The sequence below is a fragment of the Medicago truncatula genome, chromosome 7 (genome assembly GCF_003473485.1).
Source record: "Medicago truncatula cultivar Jemalong A17 chromosome 7, MtrunA17r5.0-ANR, whole genome shotgun sequence".
In the NCBI taxonomy this organism is placed as follows: Eukaryota; Viridiplantae; Streptophyta; class Magnoliopsida; order Fabales; family Fabaceae; genus Medicago; species Medicago truncatula.
Genome location: NC_053048.1, coordinates 34,856,196 through 34,882,646, shown reverse-complemented (window position 1 = coordinate 34,882,646; position 26,451 = coordinate 34,856,196). Strand labels below are relative to the sequence as shown.

Below are 26,451 nucleotides of genomic sequence, written 5' to 3'. Positions count from 1 at the left end.
TTTAGTGTTATCAAATGTGATATGTAAGGAGTATGGATGGGACTGAAGTATGGTTTCCTGGTGATTCTCTTAATCCTTATGTTGAAAAATTAAAATGAATGTTTTGTTAATTCTGGTGATTCTCCTAAAGAGGATATTCTAAGATAAATCTGTCTTTTTACTTTGAGAACATTGAAATATTTTTCCTCATTGCTGATTCATATCATATGTGTTGGCTAGTAATAAATGCAATGAAGCCGTCAACTGATGATTACTTGGTAGTTTTAGGGTCCTATAAATGCGGTGATGATGGCTTTGATCCGGTATCTAGTTCAATTGAATTAGAGATTTTCTCATTGAGAGCTAATAAGTGGAAACATATTAATTGAGTGTGGTTCTCAATTACCTTATATGGTTGCTGCTAGATATGATAGCAGTGAACAGAGTTGCTCTTAAACGGGGCTATTCATTGGTTGGTTCATAATCATGAGACCAAGAGGAATGTTATTATTGTCTTTGATTTAACAAACAAAAAGAATGTTATTGTGAAATATTTGCAATTACCATTTTCTTAATATTTATGATTTTTCAACTAAACCCTCAGTTGTACTTGTGACAAAGAACTTGGAGATTTATAATACAATTAATGTCAAGTATTAGAAAGTAAATTAGGGTATTTTAGTCCAAATATATTAGAGTCTGCATACTTGGCTATGGCGACACAACAAAATTCAAACCTTGTCGGGTGGCTTTAGCCAAATTCTATGTTTTTTGTGATAAAAACCAAAACCTTAACAGAATTATCTTTGATTTGTAAAAGTTTTAACAGAACATATAGGGACAATGATTCTTTTATTGGAACGAAGCTTGATATCTCTTGAGATGTTTTTTATTTTTGAGGCTATTTTAGATGTTTCAGAGCCAAGAAGATAGGCAATGCTTGTAAGGTTGCCATAAGGAGGTTTGGACCTGAAAACTAAAAATGAATTGCATGATGACTTGTATGTGTTTCTCATAAACCTACCTTATGGTGATTCTCATAAACCCTCTTCTAGTGACGAGCGTCTTGCAAATAATGTACCAGACCTTATAGAAGCTGCTATAGGGTTTTCTAATAAACTTGAACAATCGGCAGAGCTCTCTGAAAGAGGGGAGCTTGATCGAGGATTGAGGATTCTATGATAAATTTCGTACTTTTATTCTGAGAACATTTAAATATCTTCCCTGATTGCTGATTTATATATATATATATATATGTGATGGCTGGTAATAAAAAAAAACTCAATTTTACTAGCAGTTTACGAGCTTACGGTTCTACATTGATTGAGCCTTGAATACTATAAATCTAATAGAAGATCAAATTAGTTGGTAGTGAAAATAATTGCATGAATGTATTCATTCATTCTCTATTTCCGTCATATTTATAGCCAATGGACAACTTTGGCAGAAAATGAAAGGTACAAGAATGTGGTATAAATCTGGCATCTTAAAATACTCAGCTAGATGCTTGGGTTATTTTCCATCAATTGCTGAATAATCAATACAGTTTTTTCTAATGCTTTAAACTCAGCTGATACCTCCTCTATTAAATCAAGAATTTGTATCAATGTGGCGTTTTAAAAGGTTGCGGACTCATGAAATATGTCATTAGTTGCATGCTCAAATGATTGTCCATCACTTGGTGATTCATCATGATCATGGTTGATATTAAAGGAACTTTGTGACTTTCTTAGTGCTTCTAATTCTGCTGAAACTATTGTTTGTCTTTTTAAGATTGTTTGAATTGTCTTATTTGAACTTGTTTATTGGTATAAGTAGTTGTAAGAATGTTTGGGAGAACATTTGAAAACAAGTTATGAAATACTATTCATAATATTTTCGTAAGTTCCCAAGATAGTTTTTGAAAACTACTTCAAGCTATGAAAACAATATGACTTTATTTTATCTTTTGTTATAGAAATAGCTTATACATGAGTACTTGACATGATAGTCACTTATATACCATGAGCTAGAAATTATCTCATGGCAAGATTCAGTAGAAATAAAAAGAGAATATCTACAATGTCTCTCATACAATCATGTCCCTCTCTCTCTCGATCTGTATTAACAACTCACTAAAAATTTGCAGAACCATAAAGGATTTGTAACAAAAAAACATTGCACTACAAACCGTAATAGGTTTGGACGAAAACGTATTTTAAATCAAACACGCCCAGGAAAAATTGGTTGGGGAAAAAGACATTAACCACACACCAAGAAAATTCAAAGTTATATAATTGGGTGATTTTTTTTTTCCCAATGTTTTTGTCATTGATTTTATTTCATACAAGTGCTTAAATGGTGAAATTTATTGAGGACTCTTGTATATCCAGAAGAATAGATAACATCCTTTTTGGCCTTCTGTAAATTCCCCCTACGAATGACGATAAATTTTGGGAAGATATATGTGCAAGTTTATGCTTTACATAGTCGAAAAAGATCGTTTTTAAATCCAGGCGGTGGAGAAAGAAAGAGCAGTGAGAAGAAAAGGTGCAGGCCATGGATGTAGAGTGAGATATGCAAAATTCTTCCTACTAGTCCCACTTGAAATAAAGTTCTTCCCATTCCTCCAGGGTAAATTCCTTGGAAAAAATGCTTATGCAGAGCTTCTTGCCCAAGTCTCCTGTCCTTCTAGATTGAAACTATATTTCAAAACTAAATATGCCGACCAGAAATACACTTTCAAAAACATCGTATAATTATTTTTTTTTAAATGTAGGGTGAAAAGTAGTCCTAGGTTCTGGTTCTGCCAGAAATCACCAAGTCCTTTGTGGGGGGTGCTAAGAATTTGTGACGGCATTTTCTATAACTATTTTCCTATGACTGCGGTATATTCCAGAAGATCATAGACAACAAAAGCGATGAATACCCAGTAAAAGACAAGACACAAATCTCCAATTTGCAAAATTCTTAAGAAAAGTCACAACAATAAAAATAAAAAACTAAGAGCAAAGAAAGCAAATTGTCAAAACATAAATGTAAGGGACAATAATGTTTCAAGAGCTTGTTCTTCATTATAATAACGTTTCACTGGTTTCATGTCCACCTCTAAAATTGCATGGGTGGGTTTGTTTCTGTAAAAGGGTTTTGGCATATTTGAAACAAGGTTTGGTAGATCATACAATAAGCATAGAGTTTTAATTCCATAAAAAATTTGAACCAGTTTTCAACTACAAAGTAATCAGTCAAAAGAAACAAGATCTTGGTAGTCGAGTTTATTTAATCAAGCGCTACAACATACATAATCTTGTCTTTTAAGTTTCACAAAAGAAAAGAAAAAACAGAAAGGATACAATAAGTCTACAAGGTGACCTAAACCAATAACAACTAACCACCTAATTAATATCGACTAACCAAGAAAAAGTCGTCGTCATCAAGAACCTGGACGTCTTCAGTTCCAACAAAATGCTGTCTACCAATTTCCTTCACCAAATTGGCAAATTCTATCCTTTTCTCCAAAGGGAGAGGTACAAATGGCAGCCTGAAAACTGGCCTGACAACTCCAAGTTGAGCAAGAGCCGTGTTCAAACCAATGGGATTTGGCATGTGGAAAAGCCAGTCAATCAAAGGCAAGAGCTTAGAATTCAATGTAGGATTTTTGCCCCGAAACATGAGTTCTCGCATTAAACCCGGAATCAAATTGCTTGCAACAGATATCACTCCAGTAGCCCCATAACCCCATCTAGCATCGTGGCATTCATCATCGTTCCCGCTCCACACAGCAATTCTATTATCAGTATACTCTTTGACCCTGTCATTTCCCATACATTCCTTGACACCAGCCAAGCAAGAACTTTGAGCCAAGTTTTGAATCACATGTGGAGGAATGTCTTGACCAGTCCGTGAAGGCACATTATATATGATCGTGGGCCCCATGGAAAGCACACTTTGAAAGTGAGCAACCATGCCTTCCAAGGAGGTTTTCCCATAGTAAGGGTTTATATGAAGAGCACCATGCATTCCAACCGCAAAACCCTGCTCAGTTGCATGAATTGCTTCCCTGGTTGAGTTGCTTCCAGTATTTCCAATAACCTTAATATTCCCACCAAAACAGTTGACGGTGTGCGCAATAAGCATTATGTGCTCTTCCCAGTTCATTAGTTGGCCTTCACCAGTTGTGCCACCAACAATAACACCTTCAACTCCATTCTCAATCTGCATATTTACCAAGGCATCATATGATTCAAGATCAAATCGACCATCGGGTAGGTATGGAGTTTTAATGGCAGTTATCAATCTCAGACACTTTATGTCTTCGGTGCAAGTCCTGTAAATACAATATATATAGCTTCATTAATACTGATTTTGTGATACGGGATCACAAACAAAAGCAGCAGCAACAAAAATAAGCAGCCATGACGCCAGAAACATATGAGACCAGTTTTTAAATAAACTCCTTAAAACATGCAGTGGTACAGTTGTAAGCCTTATATGTCTAAACAAAATCTCAAACGGAATAATAGAGGAAAAACAAATTCAAATTAAAAAAAACCAATGTGTAAATAAGTGAGAGTCTATTGTTTAAATCTCCTCTATGGTTTCACTTTCATCACAAATCAGATTATAAAAATACTTTCTGTGTCTCTTCCAGAAATCCTATCCAGAGCATACATTCTATAGCACTCACTTCCCTCCAATCTACACAATTTAGACATAGCCCCACATAACATATAAAGCATAAACCCAAAAAATTAAAAGATGAAAACAAATGGAAAATATAGAATTTAGTATAAAAACAAATGAACTTGGAACAGAAAATTCATTATTCAAACCTACCTATTTTTCATCTCATAACTCCGCATTGGGAGGTGAAAAGTGGATTTCACAGTTGCTTGTGTGGGCTTCCAGGAAGAGTTCCTGAATACAGACAAACGTTTAACATTAAACAAACAAAAAATTGGATTGATGGTACGGTAATTAAGTTTCTCGGCAGCACAATCAGTATCAATCACGAGCCTCATACATGAAGACAAATAAGCCTTAACGCAAAATAAGAAAACAGAGTAGGCTCAATGATGAAACAACATATTGGGTCTGTTTGGCAAGCACAATAAGTTAGCTTATAAGCTCATATCCCTAAAAAAGACATGTTTAAGGTATATTTAGTAAGACACATTTGAGCTTATAGCTTTTAAAGCTCGTATGACGACAAAAGACCCATTTGGTTACTGTCATTTTCTAATGAGTTTATAGCTTATTTTTATGAGCTTATAGCTTTCTTTGATAAGCTAACTCAAGTAGCTTATAGCTTATCACTTTTTACTTTTTATCTGAATTTTACCCCTACAATCTTTGTTGAAAAAATAAAAATATCAATTAAATATACATTTTTTTATGTCATTTCATATTTGTAAGCTACTTCAACCGCTAATTATATCAAACACTACAAATTCAGCCAACTAGCTGATCCGCTATCAGCTATAAGCTAGCTTATAAGTCATCCGCTATAAGCTAGCTTATAGGTCATCCGCTATAAGCTAGTTTATCAACCATCCGCTATTTTTGAACAAACAGGGCCTAAGTTACCATCATTTTCTCACGCGTGTATAGCGTGTTTTTATAAGCTAATTCAAGTAGCTTGTCATTTTATTCTCTCAATTATACCACTATTAAGCTATTTTTTACAAAACACTCAATTTCGTAATTAGCAAAGGATAAATGTTTTAACAGATCAACACACATGCCCACAAAATCCTTGTTCAAACATAACAACTATTCAACTAATAAACAACCTCATCAACAATGTTCGTATAGAATCAACTACAATACACATGCATGAACACAAATCAAATCAGAACAAAAAAGTTCAAAAAAAAAAAGACATTAACAATTAGTAGCTGATAATGATAAGTAAAATGGAACATTTGAACCTAATGGTTTTGTTAGTAGCAACATTGGAAGGATGAAGCGGAAAAGCGGATCCTGTGAAGCACACGCCAGTATAGGTCTTGAATGTAGCCATAACTCAAAACCCTAGAAGTAGAAGAACGAAAACGGTGTCGCTTTGAGAGTGTGTTGTTGGATGAAGAGTTTGTTTATCATTGTGGAAGGGAAGACTAATGTGTGATTTATGGTCTCAGAAATGTGAGGGCGGCTGCCAGGACTATTGCGTGCGCTTCTTCGATTATTTAATTCTAAACAGGAAATCTTGTCTATTAAAGGGGTAAAAATAACTCTTTTTCATTGAAATTTATATTTTACTATTTTGTATTTTTTCAACAAACTAAAATGGAATATATTAATAACAAATGAGACACCTCTTAAATATAAGGTATACTAAAGAGGACGTTCAAGAATCAGATGTATGATAAATATATATAAAGACTAGCAATGTCTTATACCCAAACAACACAAAGGGTTTGACTGCCACTGCTCGCAACCGTACACAAAAGATGCGCTATTCGCCTTTAACCACCAATAAGTGTGGAACTTAACTTTTTTCGAAATTTCCATAATGGAAGAATGAACATTACTAAAAATTATATTATTACGTTCTTTCCATATGAGCCACACGCAAAGAAGCAACATAAGCTGAAGAAATAATCTACAACTCCTCTTGCCACCCAAATAATTTGTAAATTGAGAGAAGTGGGTGCTTTGGACTTTGTGATCAACACCTGAAAAATCAAGCCACAAGCCAAAAAAATTACAATTAATAAACAAGTGTTGTGTGCTTTCAATTCGACCGCAGCCCGCCACACAAAGAGAATCGTCCACATTAATAATGTCGCGGTTCATGAGGTTTGATTTTGTTGGTATCCTGTCTCGAAGCAACTGCCAAGCTAAGGTAGAGATCTTTGATGGAACTTGATAGTGCCATATAAGTTTCTCTGAATCATCTAGCACCGGAGGAATCTGAGTAGAGAGTGTCTGGTAACCTGAACGCACTGATTAACCCCCTGCAATATCGGGGTGCCACTGCCAAGTATCTGAAGCATTTATCTCCAAAGTAACATTAGCAAGTAACAACCTACACTCCGCTACCAACTCCTCCTCCCACGCCCACAATCTCCTCCTCCACTTCCACGCCTCACCCCCTCCTCCCAACCTAAAGAGAACTTCGATGCTACTGAAATCGACTTGTCCTCCGCTAACTCAAACAAACGACTAAAACGCTGGCAAAGAGAAGCTTCCCCTAACCACCGGTAACGCCAAAAAAAGAGTGGTTGCCCCATCACCTACCTTTCTCGACACCTTCTCTGAGAACCAACTCTCACCCTCCTTTTTAAAACCATCTCTAATCCTAGCCATCTCCCTCCACCAATAAGAACGACTACTGCCCCCTACCTCCAACTGCCCCGCCTCCTATCCATACCTGGCAACACCCTATACCAAAACTCGTCTCTTTCAACCAACAACCGTCAATACCACTTCCCTAACAAAGATAAGTTAAGCTTGCTCAACTTCATAACCCCCAAACTTCCATTCTCCTTTCTAAGACAAATAGTGTTCCAACCAATCCAATGTATTTTCCTATAATCCTCACTCTCATCCAAAAAAAATAAAAATAAAGATTCAATGGAAGAGATAATATCTGACGGAGCTTTGAAGAAAAAAAGAGCATAGACAGACAATGAGGTCAAAACAGATTTTAGCACTGTCAGTTGACCCCCAAAAGACAAAAAACGACTTTTCCACGCTGACAGTCTAGACTTAATGATATGCATCACAGGATCCCAAAATGTCAATCTACTAGGATTTCCCCCAATAGAGAGGCCCAAGTACAGATTCGAAACATGACTAACCTTGCAATTCAGAATTGAGGTTGCCTCTACCAGCCAAGACTCAGAAATATCCACCCCAACCAGCATACTTTTATGAAAATTGACTTTCAAACCAGACATCACCTCAAACAATAATAACACCGCCCGCATGGCTCGAACATTGGCCTAACTCTTGACACCCAGCAACAAAGCGTCATCAACAAACTGAAGGTTAGAAATCGCCATAGAATTAGTTGAACCCACCGAGTATCCCTCAAAAATGTTAGCAATCACCATCTCTGACATCATAACATCTAGACCTTCAATAGGCAAAAGAAACAAAAAAGGAGGGAGCGGGTCACCTTACTATTTTATTTTGAAATTTTTAACAAAAGTGGATTTTCAGCCATTAGAAGAAAAAACAAATGTCCTTAAGCATTTTTTTTAAGAACAAATGTCCTTAAACCTACATTTAATTAAAAACGTGGTTTGGATATAAGACTTTCCTTTTCAACCTAAAATATATATTAAATATATATATATTATATTTGAACAATAAGCCGCACGCTTAACATTTTAAGAGTTTTTTTTTTTTTTTTTACAAAGTTAATCAAGGACAAAAGAAAATAGCACAAAAAAAAAACCAGGTCCTATGGAAGAAGACTCGCGAGGCGTCACTCTAAATCGAATGGAGGACGTCTTCTGGAGGAGCCGAGTGGATGGCGAAGTCAACATCAGAAGCACGTTTTAAAAGTTTTTGTATATTTACTCATTAATGTAATTGGATCTGGATTCTCTCCTGCACTTTCTCTGTTGTTGTCTGTCGTGCAATCATTTCAGCCACTCATCTATGTTTCTCTCTCTTTTCAAAATTGCTGTTTTGTATTTATTTATTTATTTGTTATGAATTCTGAGCTATTGGATGAAACGCATGAGGGATGGCTGAACAATAAAGGCAAGAGATGATCCATTTTCAATGTAATTATAAGTCATGCTAAGAAGTACCTTTAGAGTTAATAAAAAGAGAAAAAAAAATACCTTTAGAGATCAACAATGGAGACGTCCATATATTTAGGAAATGAAATCAAGCTCACATGTATATATTATTTATTTATAATTTTTAATAGTAGTATTTAATAAACATTCAACCTCTCTTGCCCAAAACTTTACACAAATTTTTTAAATGAGACAAAGGGTCTTCTATCATTAAATTTTATTTTTATATGTATCAATGACAAAGATATATCCCGTATTTTTTATACTTATCAACGGATAATATTTCTCCCATATTTTTTTTATGCATTAGTGACAAATATTGATCCCGGGATTTTTTTTATAATAATCAATACAAATATCTTATACTTTCAATGTAATTTAAATTTTTTTACATATATTTTTCTGAACGTCAAATTTTATTAAAATACTTGATCCCTGCACAAGACGAACAGAGACCGGTCGTCCAAAAACTACAAAACATAGGTGTCGTATATATGCGGAACATCAAAAAGAAAAAACGAAAAAAGACGCCAAAACACACACCAACTACCCACGACCTACCTTCAACATCCATAACAAGCAACCCCCAACACCAACATCACCGCATTAATCAAAACTCCATTGCAAACAACCACTGAAAAACAAAAACCATAAACACTCATCGCTTGCTACTCACACAAAAAAAAAAAAAAAAACCTCTAAAAACCACCTAACCCAAAGAACAACCCTCCAAACCAAACATCGTCTTGTCATCACCATAGTTGAGCCCAATTTGACACCCATAATGTTCTTTTCCAATGCTTTTTCGAATTCCACCACCTCTCTACTCGAGAGCCATTGAGGAAAAGACCATAAATATCCAAAAACAAACTTGAGGCAAAGTCTGACCCCCGATCTCGACGTCACTCTAGTCAAGGCACCAAAACATAGTTGAGGCACGAAACAACAAAACAACACAAAAACTCAACGAGAGCTAGCGACGGTGGATATGGGGCCAAAGCAGAGGCGCCTAACAACAACAACAAACCAAAAATAAAAATAAAAATAGGGTAACGTAATAGCAGCAAGCAAAAGTAATAGGAGTAGTAATGACTTTAAAACGACAAATATTGTATTTCACACTGTTTTGTATTATGTATTACGTAAACTGCTTAGTGCTGGCAACTGCAATATTGTATTTCACACTAAAACTTTAAGTCCTTTGATGTCAAATAATATATTGCATAATGATAGTTTTCGTGAAAAACAAAAAAAGAGCAAGAAGTTAGGATGGAAAACGACAAATTACATCTTCTATGTCGTACTCAACTATGTATGTTCTGTACTTCAATTGAAGTTTGGTGACAGTCTCGTCCATCTCACTAACAGGATGAGTCATCAAAGGACCTACCAAATCAATGGAAAACAACATGTTACAAAAAAGTATGACAGTTGTATAATTCAAAAAACACTAATAATAACAATCCAAAAAATGGAAGAAAAAAAATTCAGAATTGAATCAAAGTTACCAGTTAAGCAATGGTATGAGAGGAAAGTTGTAAGATCATGTCCTTCCATTTGCAAACCTCTAAATATCAAAATATATGATTCTTGTGTTGTGTGTGAAATTTACCACGGTTTAGTTTTTTTGTTTTGTTGAGAAAAACACGTTTAGGGCTTGGTATATATAACGAAGTTTACATGGAAATTAGGGTAGCCGAGTTTGCATGAAATCTAGGGTATTCTGTTTGTAAACGTATTAAATAAGTGTAGAAAATATTGCAAAAAAAAAAAAGCAACATGATAGGAATGAAATAAAGACATGAAATTGTGTTAAAAAAAAGTGTACAAAATATTGTCAATAAAAAAGGTAAGAGGATAGAAAAAAAAAGAGGCAAGAGGATATGAATAAAATTGGTGCGATGTATTTTTTTAGTATTAAATAAGTGTACGGAATATAAAAAAAAATATAAAATAGAAGACATCAAACAAAATTAATGTACGATACATTTTTTTAGATGAAATTTGTTAAATTAAACAAGTGTAAACATAATAAAACAAATGAGAGAAAAAGTAATTACTCGAGACCTAACGAAACTAACAAATAAGAAAACAGTGTGTTTTAAATTGTTTACCTCCACTCCACGGTCTACACAGTCCACGGTCTCTCTCCTCTCCCTCTCATCTCACTTTCAAAGTAAGTACTACAACTATAAACTACAGTGGGTCCCACCACCTATCAACAACCCCACACTCTAACACTGGACCCCACAACACCTCCCATTTCCTCCTCCTTCTTCTATTTAACTTTCCAAAAACCGCTAAACACCATTTTCCCACTCTCTCTCACACGATGGCCTCAAATCTCAACCGTAATGGCGCCCAAAGAGGAAGCGCCAAATTCGATCGTCCTCTCAAACCTCGTCCCCGAGCTTCCTCTCCCTTACCGGGAGGATCCGCTCCTCGCCGCTCTAACTCCGCCGCTAAAAACGATGCCGGTTAGTTCAATTTCACCATTACCTAATTAACCAGATTCAAATGTGGTAATGCACCTCTTAATTACGATTAGGTCGCAATAATTAAGCTCTTCACACTCTTGATTATGACTTTTTGCTTGACCTAATGATTATAGCGGTTGTTCACGAATTGCACGGATTCGTTGTTGATTGTGCATTTTTGTTCATGTTTACTCCGTGTGTAGTTTAGGTAAATTTTGATTGTTAGAAATGTGAATTGGAAAGCTAGTACGTGATATAGGACCAACCGTTTGTTGAATTGAATATTAATCAGATGCATGATTGATATTGTTTATTTAAAATTGCATAGCTGTACTTTAGATCTGGAATTATTGATATCTCGTGTACTTCGAGCTCGTAGATGATGAAGATGTGACTGTGATTGCAGAATTTTCAATTAGATTAGAAAAGTAATGTCTATGAGCTTTTGAATGTGCTTTGATTAGTAGGTTTATCTAACGTGTTATCTTATTTTGTCGAGTTTTTTTGCGTTATCATATTTAAACTCATCCGTATTATTAGTCTTATATTCCTCGTATCATTCTAATGGAAAATATCACTGAAGTGATGTGGATTTTGAATTTGAACTGCATTTTATTTTTCAATTATTGTTACGAGAAGTGATTTGTGAAGTTAGTAGCTGCAACCTTTGAATCATATTAAATGCATGGTTAGGATAGGTTTCGATAGGTGAGTGTTGGACTTGGAGAATACTTGGTATTATTGATGTATACTTTGTATTATTGATGTTTTGAAGGCACTGAGGTTACTTGGGAAACTTTTTGAAGAAAGTACTGGATGTTGTTCTTGTAAGCACCAGGACGAAGCCAGAAGAGGATTTTGTAGTTATCAAGGGAATGTGGCCATTATATAGTTTGTTGGACAGTGGAGTCGCCACTCAGAATAGTTAACATGATGTTAGGATATCAGAGAAGGTTTATTGTATTGAAATTAAGGGGCACTGTACACCAGGAGTTAGAGAATCTGGTGATACCTGAAAAAGGCTCAGCTAGATGGTGTTTACCTTGTAAAGGTAATGTATAGCGCCAGACTATGTTAGATTTGGAACTTAGACCATTAAGGGTGGATCTGTAATGACTATAGGCGCGGCACCAAGTTGATGTATTGATAGGTGAAATCTCTTTATGGCTCGGGAGATAGTGAGTAACGAGGTGGAACTATGATGGCCGCATGGTTGCATATATGTAAATTGGAAGAGATTTATAGTTGAACTTTCACATAGTGATATGTGTGTTATTATTAAGTGAAAAATTGAAATTATAGTGTGTTATTATTAAGTGAAAAATTGAAAAATTAGAGTATGAGAATACTTGGAGACCGTAACAGTATGGGTTTAAATTGTTTATTTGACGGTGAAAAAGCTTCTGAGCAGTTCATTACATGAGGAAGGTATAGGGTTTAAAGTTCCTTATAACGACTAGTCAAAATTTTTAGAGACTGTGGATATATTAGGGTTCAAAGTCTGATATCGGAGAGACGTCGTTGTGCTTTTTTTATAATTTTATTTTGAATTAAAGCCAATTCTTGAAAACAACGTGACAATTAAAATCTCTATTTTTTGTTGTGCTTTCTGATATGGTGGTGTTGGAAACACCAAAGACAACAATTGGAATTGGCAGCATTGAAAGTCATAGGTTCATCATGTATTTGTGTACTTAGGAAGTTGCACTTGTATTGATTTTCTTGCAAACATTACATTTGATTAATTGTAAGTATATAGAAATAAATATACATAAAAATGTCGAGTCTGATAAGTGCTGGCCACTTAAGCATTAGCATTACATAATTATCTTCGCTCAAACTCTCAATCTCAACTTCAATCGTTGCCTAACTTTTAGAATCTCAACGGTTGGCATCACTTCACTCATTATCCTATAATTTTGTGTACAGTGCCTGGAAGAGTTCGAGTGGCTGTAAGATTGAGACCGCGAAATGCTGAAGAAGAGATGGCAGATGCTGATTTTGGTGACTGTGTTGAATTACAACCAGAGGTGCATTCATATTACTTGATTAATAACCATCTGTAGAATTTGCGTATTGCTTTGATTTGTAGATACATTTTTTGGATTGTTTTATGCACATGCCTTGTTTGATGTTTGACCTTTTGTATTTTTACTCTCCTTCAGCTTAAAAGACTGAAACTTCGCAGAAACAATTGGGATTCAGACACTTATGAGTTTGATGAGGTGCTTACTCAATCTGCATCACAAAAGCGTGTCTATGAGGTTGTCGCTAAGCCAGTCGTAGAGGTCTGTTACAATGGCGCACATCCTAAATGTTGAATTAACTTCCTTTGCCCAGCTATCCTATCCATTTCTGTTTCATATTGATGTTATTTATGATTTAATAAAAATCTTTTCTGGTTTTAACACTCTGTATTCACTACGATATTGTCCTTTTTTTCAATGTTATACTGTTTAACATGTGATTGATATGTGGCTGGCAGAGTGTTCTTGATGGTTATAATGGGACTGTAATGGCTTATGGTCAAACTGGAACGGGGAAAACTTTTACTCTTGGACAATTGGGGGAAGGAGACACATCAAGTCGTGGAATCATGGTGCGTTCCATGGAGGATATTCTTGCCGATTTATCTCCAGATACTGATTCTGTCACTGTCTCATATCATCAGGTTGTATATTTTTATGTGCATTACTGTTTTTTGAATCATATCTATCAACTTTTATCTTCTAGTTTTTTTTCCCTTATTTTGTTTAATCATGAAATAGTTCCTTGTTCACAACATTTATAGGGTAGTTTAAGTTTTGTGAAAACTTTATCTCATATATGTATGCTATAAATGTGTAGCTTTACATGGAGACTCTTCAGGACTTGCTTAATCCAGCAAACGATAACATTCCGATAGTGGAAGATCCAAGAACTGGTGATGTATCTTTGCCTGGGGCAACTATTGTAGAAATCAGGGATCAGCAGAGCTTTTTGGAGTTGTTAAGAATAGGGGAAGCTAACCGGGTTGCTGCTAATACCAAAATGAACACCGAGTCTTCTCGTAGTCACGCTATGCTGACGGTAAAATAATAAAACTTGTGTCACTTTTATTTTTTATACGTTGCAAATAAAGAAATGCAATTATCGTCTTTTTGCAATTCCTTAAAAATAACAGCCAATCTTGATAAGTTATATTTTTTTTATTTTTATTAAACAGGTACATATTAAGAGGTCTGTCGTAGAAAGCGAAGATATTGTATCTAGTCAAAATGGTGATGCCTCTCACTTGATTAAACCTTCAAAACCACTTGTTCGGAAGAGCAAGTTGGTTGTGGTAGACTTAGCAGGTTCAGAGCGTGTTCACAAATCAGGTGTGCACTGAACTTAAATTCGGTGTTTAGTAATTATGGCATGCATGTCATGAATCACCATGTTCTGAGAGTGGCTTCTCCATGAAGGATTGTCATGGATGAATGCATGCATTATGCTGGCAATGGCATTGTTGCAGGAAAATGTGGATATATCGAGAAGTAGAACTTTGCTTGCCAATTTATACATACGTGTTTATTTTTTATACATTTCTAAAGTTTTTTAGAAGAATTAATAAGTTATTTTTATTGGTATTGGTAATTTGATTACATTTATTATCATTTTTTGACGAGCATGATTTTATTACTCGTACTTCTGTCAATGTTACCTGTTATCTCTGATATGAAGAGTTGTGTTTTTTTTTTTGTTTTTTTTTTTTGAAATGGCCAATGTTAGTAATTACTAATTAATTGTTAGATTAATATCTTTCTCCTTTGCCTGGGATCCCAAGACCTCCAACTCCGTTAACCCTTAGCTCAAACTGGTTGAGCTAACCCAATCCCCCCCAATATGAAGAGTTTTTAAAGTGCTCAGTTTGTTGATTATTCAATGGTTTCTGACATTAGATGATAAAGATCCAAAAGTGTTAGTTTTACGTCTTTTATTTTTAATTTTCTGGATATATGCACTCCTAAGTTCTAAATTCTAATTGGAAACTTCTAAGGGATGTTTGATTTATTTTCTGTTTTTATTTTGATGTGATTTTTGCTAATAACTAATTTCAAAATAAAAAAAATTTCCCTAAAAATAAAATAAAAATTGACATGTTATTTTTCCTTTTTTATTTCCAATATTTTATAAAGGAAATGGTGAAAGTATTTATTGTTTTGGGTTTCGTGAAGGATTATTTTCATCCAGCTCCTTCACAAAATCTTGAAAACAGAAAAACTGAAGAGGGAAACATTTTTTGTAACTAGTAGTAAACATTAATTAAATAAATAACTAAATTCAAATGAACCACCCTATAATATTCCCTATTTCTTGTGGGTTTTGAAACACGTACATTTGTTCGGTGTTGGTCCTTTTCTTAATTTCAATGGCTGAGTAGCTTCTGTTATTAAGGGTTTGCTTGGATTGGCATTCTTGAGCTTATCTACCAGCATAAGCACTTATGAGACTCTTTGAGATAGCTTATGGAAACAGCTCAAGACCTGTTCATAAGCTGTTTTCAACTTATTTCCATAAGCTCTCCATGATAGCTTATAAAGACAGTTTATAGCTTATATTAAAACAATTTGACTTCATTTTATCTTTTGTTATAGAAAGAACTTATACATAAGCACTTACTCCCTCCGGTCTCCAATGTAAGAAACAAAAAATAAAATTGGTGGTCTCAAATATAAGAAAAAGTATAGTAAAATGAACCTATTAAATGCCACAATTCCAGTTTTACCCTCATTAAATCCACCTCATTAATGTCTTTACTACTTCAAGACAAGGGTAAAATTAGAAAAATATCACTTTTTATAATGACTTAAATGTGGTCAATCCACTTTCTTAATATGTGTGCATTTTTTTTTGTTTCTTACATTTGAGACCGGAGGGAGTATATGATAAGTGATAATGCCATAAGCACTTAATGAAGTTGGTTATCCAAACAGGGTAGTTGGCATGTTCCTAATATTTGTTATTTTTTTCCCCACCAGGAAGTGAAGGGCTCATGCTTGAGGAAGCTAAATCTATAAACCTTTCACTTAGTTCACTGGGAAAATGTATTAATGCTCTAGCAGAGAATAGTGCCCATGTTCCATTTCGTGATTCAAAGCTCACCAGAATGCTCCGAGATTCTTTTGGTGGTAAGTTGCCGTGATCTCTTTTCTTAGACATATCTTATGCTTATCTTCTGTTTCATCACATGATGCAATCAAAATTCAAATATTTCAGTGTAATAATGTCATTCATTGTCTGGGGGAACTGGTTTCTCAAATCCTTGATTGACGTATTTATAGTTTCTTTCTCACAAATATTTTTGTAACTATAAGAATTTTTGGTTCTATTATTCTATATAACCCCAGTTGATGTTTTCCAATACTTTGCAGGCACAGCTAGGACTTCATTGATAGTGACTATTGGTCCATCTCCACGCCACAGAGGAGAGACTTCTAGCACCATATTGTTTGGCCAAAGGGTCAGGTTTCATATTTGAGTATCTGTACTGTAATATATAACTTCTAATTCATACAAAGCACTAGCAACAAACTCTTTGACACAGTTTTCAACGTACTCTCTTTGATCGGTTACAATTTACACCGGTCTCACCAAATCATGTGGCTCATAAAATTTGGTGGAACCAATGTATATTTTACCCAACCAAAGAGAGCGTGTTGGAAAATGTGTGTTGCTAGCACTATTCAAATATCAATTTAACTCTTAATACCTGTTTCGTTTTGTTCCTATTTTTATTTTGGTGTCTGTTGGAAAGTATTTTGAATCTGAAAAGCCATTCATAGCCGACCTTTTGGGTCAGAAGTTATTAAATACTATAATTTGAGGACTGCAGATTCTACGCCTGACTCCTTGTGCATTAAAATACTCTTGCTGGTATCTTAATTAGATCAATGTTCAATGCTCATTCCTCTTCATTAAATTTTTTCTAACCATATTTAGCATCATATTCTGCTTAAATTTGTTGATTTTACTGAGTTGTTATTGTCATTTTCTCATTTATGTATGTTCTTCTATTTAACTCGTAAGTGATGTGCATTATATGTCTCAGGCTATGAAAGTTGAGAATATGCTGAAAATAAAGGAGGAGTTTGATTATAAAAGCTTGTCACGAAAGCTTGAAATACAGTTAGATAAGCTCATTGCAGAAAATGAGAGGCAACATAAAGCTTTTGAGGATGACATTGAAAAAATAAATTTGGAGGCACAGTGTCGTATTTTGGAGGTTGAGAGAAACTTCGCTAATGCATTAGAGGTCTGTTGCATTATCTATACTATGCTAGCAGTGTAGCACAATGCTGAGTGCGTGTTTTTTATTTTTGGAATATGAGTCTTTTAGTTTTGATGTATTTTACCGATGTTATGCATAATGCTGTATAAATTAGGATTTAAATAGATGATTTCACGCATGGTTCCAGCATTTCAGGTGCTGTGAACAGAAGCTACTGACTGTAAAGTAATTATGGTGTATGACTTGGCTAAACAGAATCCATATCTTGTTAACACAGGAGAGACTATGATGAGTGTTATTTTCTAAAGAAGCATCTTAGGTTGTGCTTTTTGAGGATAAGAAGTGATATATCTAAAATAAAAGGGTTTCTGTTTTTGCTGGAAAACCTTGATCAAGTTTTAGGCATCTGTATCTCTTATAGACACAGCTCTTAGGATATGACTTAGCTCAGTGGAATCCATGTTTTGAAACCCATGTCTTGTTAACCAAGGATAGACTCTGATGATGAGCGTTAACTTTTTCTAAAGAAAAATTCCAGCTTGTTTATTTTGAGGACATCTAAAATAAGAGGGTTTCTGTATGTCTTGAATACTTTGAATTAACTTTTATGCATCTGTGTGTGTATATATATATAGACACACATACTTTCTTGACTGAATATTTTAGGATATAACATGGCACTCAATCTGTCCTTATTTTTAAACCCTTGATAGGGGTGTAGTATAAGGACTATGCCCTTCCAACAATTATGTGGAAGGGGTAATCTGCATTATTAAGGCTATATCTAGTTCCTTATAACATGGCACTCACTGTTTGCTATAATATGTTTTTAAGGCTATGTCTAGTTCCTTACACTGTCTTCTGAAGCAGAGATAAGACATGTTACCTTATGTCACATTCTTTTGAAAATCTAAATCCCTGAAGATGCTATGTTTTAACATTTTTATTTTGATTCTTTTTTTTTTTTTAATCTTTGGTCAATTTCTTACCTTGAGTGGTACAATTTTACCCTGTAGCAAGAGAAACTGAAATGCCAGATGGAGTATATGGGAATTGTAAAGGAGCTGGAACAGAAGTTGGTGTTGAATCAAGAAAGACATGATTGCAATGCTGATGATGGAGAGGTATTCCTTTTTAAACTATGATATTCCATATTTTTGGTTGAACTGAGTTTTTTTTGGATATAGTGTTATTGTAGCCTGATTTAGTACTGCGGGGGAATGCTGGGTGTGTCCTAGGTTCCCAGACTAATTGTTGATTATATGCTTACGTACTTTTGGTAGAATTGGTCGAACTCAATTAAAGAACCCAAGTTTTGTCACAATTTGCAATCTATGCCATTAATGGGTTTTCTCTAATATACATGTTTAGGGATTGGGTGGTTTTGTTTGGTCTTATTTTTCTTCTCTTCTTCGGCGTTTCCTGTGCTGTTAGTTTGCTAAGGAGGACATTTATCTTCCATTCTCTTTGTAATTCAAGACTGACGTAGGCTGTAGGCAGATGTTGGAGTCAATATGCTTTCATTTCTACTCAATCATATTGACTTTCTAATTCCAAATTCCGTTAAGCAAGTCTCCCTACACTTCTATCATGCCAATTAGGGAGTGGGAATCGACTGCAATTGATATTCCATGATTATACTATTTACCAAGTCAAGTCAAGTTTTTTTTCATAAATTTATTTAACTAAAATAGCTGGCTTTAGGTCATCAATTTTCTCTCCTTGTAATGGCTAGTCTATTTAAGTTAATATCAACAAGATATTAATATTGTTGCTGTTGATCTATCGCCTTTAGGAACCAGGCTTTTGGTTGATTTTTATCGTATTGAATTCTTTCTTTAATATATTAAAATTATTTATGTTAGTTTATTTGAAGGCTTTGACCTATTTGACCTATTTAGAGGTAGGCATGTTGGCCTATTTAAAGGGATCATAGTAAAGTAGGTTTTTAAACAGGTTTCGGGTCAAGCCCAAATTTTAAAAAAGCTATCTCAAACTTTAAAAAGGGTCCATGTCAAGTATATAGGCCATATTTCTGCCTTAGACCCAACCCTGGCATTTCCATCCTTAGTGCTAATTATGAAAGCACATTCTAATTTCAGTAATGTGTCTACAGTTGAAGTTCCACATTGTATCCATGGGGTGTGTGTTGAAGTCCCATCCCCCACACCAAATTCATAAGGCATTCGAGGTATTCTAATCGGAGTTAGGCTTAACCAAAATTTAAGATGATATGAGAGCCTATCATAGATCTATTGTTGGGTCATCCGCAGATGTCCAGTCTTGCAAACTTCACACTTCAGATATTGAGTTATGGGCTGAGAAGGAGGTGTTGAAATCCCACATTGCCTAGAGATATGATATAAGTAATGCTTATTGGGCTTAAGCAGCCCCCATTTTACAAATTAGTTTTGTAGGGTCGAGACAAAATTCTTAGATACACTTCTGAAAATTTAAGAATTTTGTCAAGAGCCGAGAATGAGATTTGAATTGTGTTTCTTGGCTAACATATGGCATTTCTTAGTAGGCTTTCCTTGTTTTTGACTAAGCTATTATGGCTTGTGCTTAATTCAATTATATTATTAACACTTCAATCTTCACTGGTTCCTATTGTTACCAACTCTGCCCCACAATATGTCATTCTAGTAAAAACAAATTGTCGCGTTTTATATGCGTTTTATAATATCAATGAAGTATTGATGTTACTTTGCCTATTATATTCCTTACTTTTTGTTGCTCTCCTTTTCCAATTCTTTTAATTTCTCTTTCCTACCATTACTGAAGGGTGATTTTGTAAACTTTCTAATTTCTCTTTCCCATGCATAATTATCTATATTTCTTAATTTGTGTGCAACTTACTAAAGTGAGGTATATTTTGGACGGAGGTTGTACAATTTATGGTCGCAATTGGCTTCTGAATTGGTTTGCCTTGTGGAGTTCTATTTACATCTTTTCCCTACTTTTGGGTATTTTATTCTGTGCTTATTTTTTTTAGCTATTTATGTCTTTTTGGCACAGGGGCCTGCACAATCTTCTGCAGACGAAGTTGCTGAGATCAAAATGCTGCTCGAAACCGAAAGCAATAGAAGAAAGGCAGCTGAAGAAGAGCTAACACATCTAAAACGGCAGCTGGGGAAATATACAAAACCAGAGGTGAGCTTCTTTTAAATGGAAAACCTCTCTTGCTTTTGTTTTTTATTCCATTCATGTATTTCTGGTATATTAGAAACTTTTTATTGTGTACTAGGAAGGAGAGGATTCCGAGATTACAAAGCTTCGCAACCTCCTGGAGGATGAAGCTCATCAGAAGAAGAAACTAGAAGAAGAAATAATAATATTAAGAAGTCAATTATTGCAAGCGAACTTTGAAACTGAGCAGGTATTTGTTTTATGTTGACTGAAAATGAAGCATATGCTTCAATGATAAATTTTAGCTTGGATTTTATACGTTAACTTTGCAGTGTAATTGAAAAGTGATTAAAAAAGAACAACATTCTTCAATGTTAGTTATAGAAACTCGTCAACGTAAACGTAAGCAGATCAGCAAATAGAGGTCATAAAAATAATCCTACTCCAAACATATGTGAGGACAACATTGAAGAATGAACTGCATGATAGTCTAGCTGTATTAGCATTTTGAAAATACTTATGCAAATGTAGGAGAACCAGAAGCTAGTTTCTCAGTGTTAACATATTTACATTTTAAAGTACATCAAAAAGTTACATATATATGGAAATCTTGGCTAGCACATTGAAATTGGCAGTTGTATGGTATGAAGTTCTTCTGTTTATACATAGTCTCTAGCTGCTGGTTACGTTTTTCTTTTTAGTGTAACTCCAGCACAATCATTTGTTTAATGTTATGATCATAGATGAGAAGGTGTTTGGAAGGTGGAAGCTCTGGGAGCACATTTTCTGCAACAGATTCCTCCACGACTCAAGTTAGGCATTCCCAATTCAAAGATGCCGCAAATGGTCAGAAGTCATCTGTTGCTACACTCTTTGAGCAAGGTACAAGTTGTCTGAGTTATGCATTGATTACACAAGTGTTCTCAATCTTGGATAGCAGCCAGCCACAAAAGCGCTATAGTGAGATAGTGCAAAGACTGCTATTTTGAAATTTTTATACCGTTTTTATAATCTATTCTATACATATAAGAATTCAATAACTAGCTATGACTGACCAGTGAGACATAGTGAGAGAGAAGCCCAAACACTGTTCTGGTGTCTTTTAATTGCAAAATTCCTAAATTACCCCAAGTTAAAAAGCCAGGCTCTATAAATTTTAAGGGTTTTTTTCAACTTGTGAAATTCCATATCTGGTGAAAACTTCCGTTTGCATGTCCACTACACTGATATATTCAATTTCAATGAATGAATTTTCAAATGGCTGCTATGGCCACTACACTGAACTGCTCTTCTACTGCATGTCCTATAGCGGCCAGGGGCCGCTCTGCTACACTGATATACTGCACTGTTTACAACACTGGAATAAACATAGATCATCAATGTATATATGACTCACATTGTTTTAACAGTTGGATTGCAAAAGATATTGTCATTGCTGGAGTCGGATGATGCCAATGTACGAATTCATGCTGTGAAAGTGGTGGCCAACCTAGCAGCCGAAGGTAGAAGCTAAATTCTTCTTAAGGCTCTTTTATTTGATCCTCTACTGTTACCAGATGTTCTATTTCTTCTTCTTTTTTCAGTCTTTGTCTTTTGTTCGTGATGTAAGAATTCTGGATGGGTGAAATAAAAAAGGCCATCCTTTTGCAAATTTGTTTTGTTCAGAAAACAGAGCTTTCAGATATTTGGCTTATATCTTGCTCATGCTTTCGACCCCTATCTTCATTTGTGAAGCTCAATTTGTAGATTCTGAGAATTGAGCTTCTGTGGTTCTTGCTTACTACTATCGTGTGCAAAACTTGCATTAAGTGAATGGGTTATCGGTTTTTAGTGATGTATCCATATAAGTCAAAACCATTGATAGACCTACAAATATAGCTAGCTTTGTTTTCGCCATGTATAATCTTGCTGCATTTTTTTTTCTTTAAATCATAGACCTACAATAATAGCAATCTTTGTTTTCCCTTTTCTAATTTTTTGTTAGAAATTCTAAATATTCTCTGTTGACTGTCCCTTCAATGTACTATTTGGGTTGTTTCTCATCAGGAAAATTCCATATCTGGTTCCGTTTGCATGTTATATTTCCATGTTTCTTTTTTCTTATCGGTAAATGTTGTTGAAAGCAACTTCAATCACTTCTTTGCTTCCCTCCCCCGGACTATTTCCTCATTTCTTTCCACACTTTCATTGTTTAGTGATTTATCTCAATCTAACATGCAGAGGCCAATCAAAAGAGAATTGTTGAATCTGGTGGTCTTACTTCCTTGCTGATGCTTCTTCGAAGATATGAGGATGAAACTGTTCGCAGAGTTGCTGCTGGGGCAATTGCCAATCTGGCTATGAATGGTAATGAATATTGTAGTTCTTTTTTATTATGAGATGTTTTAGATAACATGATCTTGCATCAGACTTTGTTACCAGTACAGTTTATTTGTGGTTGTACATTTAGCTAATTTTTGTTTTGATATTGTCTTGCTTTCTTTTGTGGCAATTCAGAAGCGAATCAAGAACTTATAATGGCTGAAGGAGGAATTACTCTCTTGTCAATGGCTGCATCTGATGCTGAAGATCCCCAAACTCTTCGAATGGTTGCTGGAGCAATTGCTAACCTATGTGGAAATGGTACAGCTCCCTGTTTTCTAGTTATTCATGTTGGTATATTTCTTGTCATTCATGTAGCTAAAATCTAAAATTTGAATATATATCTTATAACTATCAAATAAAAACAATTGGGAAATTACTTAAAGGCATACCAGGTTGGTGTTGTACTCATAGTTGGTTGTATTTTGACGCCATGACTGACGACTAATCCTGAATGGTTGGTCTTGATGATTCACATGCTACTTTACATCGACTCTGATGGAATAAATTAATGCAGATGCTACTTCATATAAAGGAATGGATTCTCTCCATTGAAATTCTCTCATTTTTTCTCACTTATCACATCTCAACCACAAACTCAATCCCATATTTTCTTTATAGTTTCATCTCTCTCTCTCTCTCTCTCTCTCTCTCTCATGTTTGATGGTTAAGATGTAACAATTCAGAAAAAAAATGAGAGAATTTCAATGGAGAGAATCCATTCTCTTCATATAATCAGTCTGTTCAGAGAGATTTAATTTGCATAATTTTCCAAAGTAGTGTAAAGCTGAAACATTTCGGGACTTTCTATTTTAGAGATTACAAGAGTAATATTTCTACTTTAGAGGGGGGAAAACCAAAAATGACCTATATTACAGGGGGGTAAAGCACCATTAACCCTTTAGAATTTCCATTATCTTCGTATGACCATCACTAGACATGTTGTGTAAGTTTATTCATAATGTTGTCTTTGCATTTTCATCCAGATAAAATATTGATGACTCTGAGATCTCAGGGAGGTATCAAGGCATTACTGGGAATAGTAAGATGTGGACATCCAGACGTTCTTTCCCAAGTTGCACGAGGAATCGCCAATTTTGCAAAATGCGAGTCTCGAGCTTCTAATCAAGGTCTACTTTCTTCCTCGTTCTCAACATGAAAATGTTAAGTGTAAAATGTATAAAGTTGTTTATAGAAACTGTCACCAAAATGCGAGTCATCCTATAATTAAGGTAAATTTCACGTATCTTGGCAAGCCACTCTCTTCTTTTTTGCCCACTCCACTACACTTCCCAGAAAGAAACTGAATATTTCTAGCACTAAAGAGAAAGTGACGAAATAAAGAGGTTTAGACCTAGAGCTGTCAAAATGGGCCAGGCCCATCGGCCCTCTGTTTTAGTGTGGGCCGGGCCGTAAAAAAGGCATGAAAACAACGACCCTATCTTTTTGGGCCAGCCCATCGGGCCTGCATTTTAGATGGGCCGGCCTGGGCTGGGCCGCCGGGCTTGCAGGCCGGCCCATTAAAAAAATAGTGTATAAATAGTTTTATTAGGTAAGACTGAATTATTTTATTATGTAATATTGAAATTTGATGTCTTCAAGGTTCACTTTGTGAGTTATGATAAATACTCTACTTTTGCATTGATTCTTTTGTGCTATTTATCTTTATGGATGTTGATTTAATAGGCGTTTTATATATAATTTAACTAAGTTTACGAAGACATGTGATTTATTCGATGTATAATAATTTATGTAATATGTTTTTATTAAAAAAAATATGTGATATGCTTTATTGTTCACAATTTTTTTCCAATTTCCAAAAAAAACAAAATAATACATTTTGAAATATGGACCGGGCTGGCCCATCGGGCCGTGTAGCCTACTACTAATTGGGCTGGGCTCAATTTGAGTAGCCCATGAATCAAGTGGGCCGACCCACTCAGACCTATTTATATGAGCTGGCCCACCGGGCCGAGACGGGCTGGGCCGGGCCGGCCCATTTGACAGCCCTATTTAGACCATAACTAATTTTTGGTGCTTATAAATTTAAGTGGGTCAACCCAACCCATGTCACAATGAAGAACATAGACCATATTTTACTCACATAGTAATTTCAAATAATAACTTATAGTGGGCCCACTTTTCATATAAGAAAATGTTCTTACTTCCAAACGGTTCTCGACAGTAGCATCCACGTCACACTACTCCTATTCACTAGAAAAACTAAAACGGTTCTTATGTGTTCTTGGCTATGAAGCACGGACATTCCTTGGATTAGGCGTGTCCTGGTGTCCGACACCGACACTTGTAATTACACCGAATTATGTAATTTTCTCAAATTATTAGCGGTGTCGGCGTGTTCGAGTCAGTATCCGTGCTTCATAGGTTCTTGGTATTTGAGGACAAAGCTATGGAATTACTCTTACTGTTATATTTTTCACTCTCAGGGGTAAAAACTGGCAGGTCTATATTGATAGAAGATGGTGCACTTCCGTGGATAGTACAAAATGCTAATAATGAAGCTGCACCAATCAGGCGTCACATTGAGCTTGCACTCTGCCACTTGGCACAGCATGGTAATATGATTTCTTATCGTGTTTTTCATTTTTTGCAAGTACATATCATAAAACTTGCAACTGAGGTTGTACATATTGCAGAAGCAAATGCCAAAGACATGATTAGCGGAGGTGCTCTTTGGGAACTCGTCAGGATTTCAAGGGATTGTTCACGAGAGGATATACGGAGTCTTGCTCATAGGACTCTCAGTTCTATCACACCATTCAAATCTGAATTGCGGCGATTGCGTGTAGAATATTGAGTACAACTCTGCCTGATACTGCATATTATTTCCTGTCCTACAGCTTGTGAGACCAATCTACTGGTACTTCAGATTATTTTAAGTGGCATTTGAGGGCAGTTGTTGCAAACCTTGCTATTTTTATTTAAATCAAGAGAAGCAGGGATTTAGCAAGTACTTTCGTGATATCTAGCCATCACTGACCTAGAATGTAAGTATGTAAGTTAGAGAGGGGGAAGTAGATGAAGAGAGATGTGGTATTTTGGGTGGGTGGTGGGAGGTGGGAATATATGTCAAGGTAAAAGTGGGTTAGTCAAATTTTGAAAAGACCAAATGATATGGAACTGCCTACTGTTGTATTTTATTATTGATTTGTGTAAGTAATGCAAATTATCATATTTTTTAGATGCCAATGCAAGAAAGTAATTGTTCTGATTTGTCAAAGTATTGGAGTTTTATAATTTGGGAGACCAAATTATTGTAATGTAACTAAGGAGACTAACCTCAGCTAATCTCAGAAGATAACTAGATTCGTTTAAAGATTTGACATCTTATAAGAGATTCAATTCCAATCCACATATTGAAGGGATCTTGGCATCTAACACACAATTTCATTTGGTAAAGCATGTTAGCTGTTTGTCTGAATCTTAATTAATGCACTTCTGAACACTTTCATAACATTGGGAGTGATTTATTGGGGAAATTTGTTTTGGCTAT

General features: G+C 35.2%; 2 protein-coding genes across 4 annotated transcripts; one reads left to right on the top strand and one right to left on the bottom strand.

Annotated features, from left to right (window-relative positions):
• Positions 1 to 3,159: 3,159 nt before the first annotated feature.
• LOC11430086 (4-hydroxy-tetrahydrodipicolinate synthase, chloroplastic) lies at positions 3,160 to 6,164 on the bottom strand. The gene is made up of 3 exons (XM_003623681.4): positions 5,889 to 6,164; positions 4,795 to 4,875; positions 3,160 to 4,285 (listed from the first exon to the last, which is right to left on the bottom strand). The coding sequence occupies exons 1-3, from the start codon at positions 5,978 to 5,980 to the stop codon at positions 3,358 to 3,360; spliced, it is 1,101 nt and encodes a 366-aa protein (XP_003623729.1). The 5' UTR covers positions 5,981 to 6,164; the 3' UTR covers positions 3,160 to 3,357.
• A 4,702-nt stretch (positions 6,165 to 10,866) lies between these two features.
• Positions 10,867 to 26,274, top strand: LOC11430085 (kinesin-like protein KIN-UB). Of its 3 annotated transcripts, none has more exons than XM_003623680.4 (19): positions 10,871 to 11,194; positions 13,124 to 13,224; positions 13,360 to 13,482; positions 13,680 to 13,865; positions 14,042 to 14,263; positions 14,400 to 14,553; positions 16,198 to 16,347; positions 16,591 to 16,679; positions 17,268 to 17,471; positions 18,464 to 18,571; positions 20,466 to 20,600; positions 20,695 to 20,826; positions 21,320 to 21,458; positions 21,986 to 22,078; positions 22,797 to 22,922; positions 23,073 to 23,198; positions 23,924 to 24,067; positions 25,385 to 25,513; positions 25,595 to 26,274. In XM_003623680.4, exons 1-19 carry the CDS (start codon positions 11,050 to 11,052, stop codon positions 25,753 to 25,755), a joined length of 2,667 nt encoding a protein of 888 aa, XP_003623728.2. In that variant the 5' UTR covers positions 10,871 to 11,049; the 3' UTR covers positions 25,756 to 26,274. The 3 variants fall into 3 exon arrangements, with proteins under 3 accessions (XP_024626909.1, XP_003623728.2, XP_039683530.1); XM_039827596.1 differs by lacking the exon at positions 10,871 to 11,194 and adding an exon at positions 11,512 to 11,622; XM_024771141.2 differs by lacking the exon at positions 25,595 to 26,274 and having other exon boundaries at positions 10,867 to 11,194; positions 23,953 to 24,067; positions 25,385 to 25,519.
• The last annotated feature ends 177 nt before the right edge of the window (positions 26,275 to 26,451 follow it).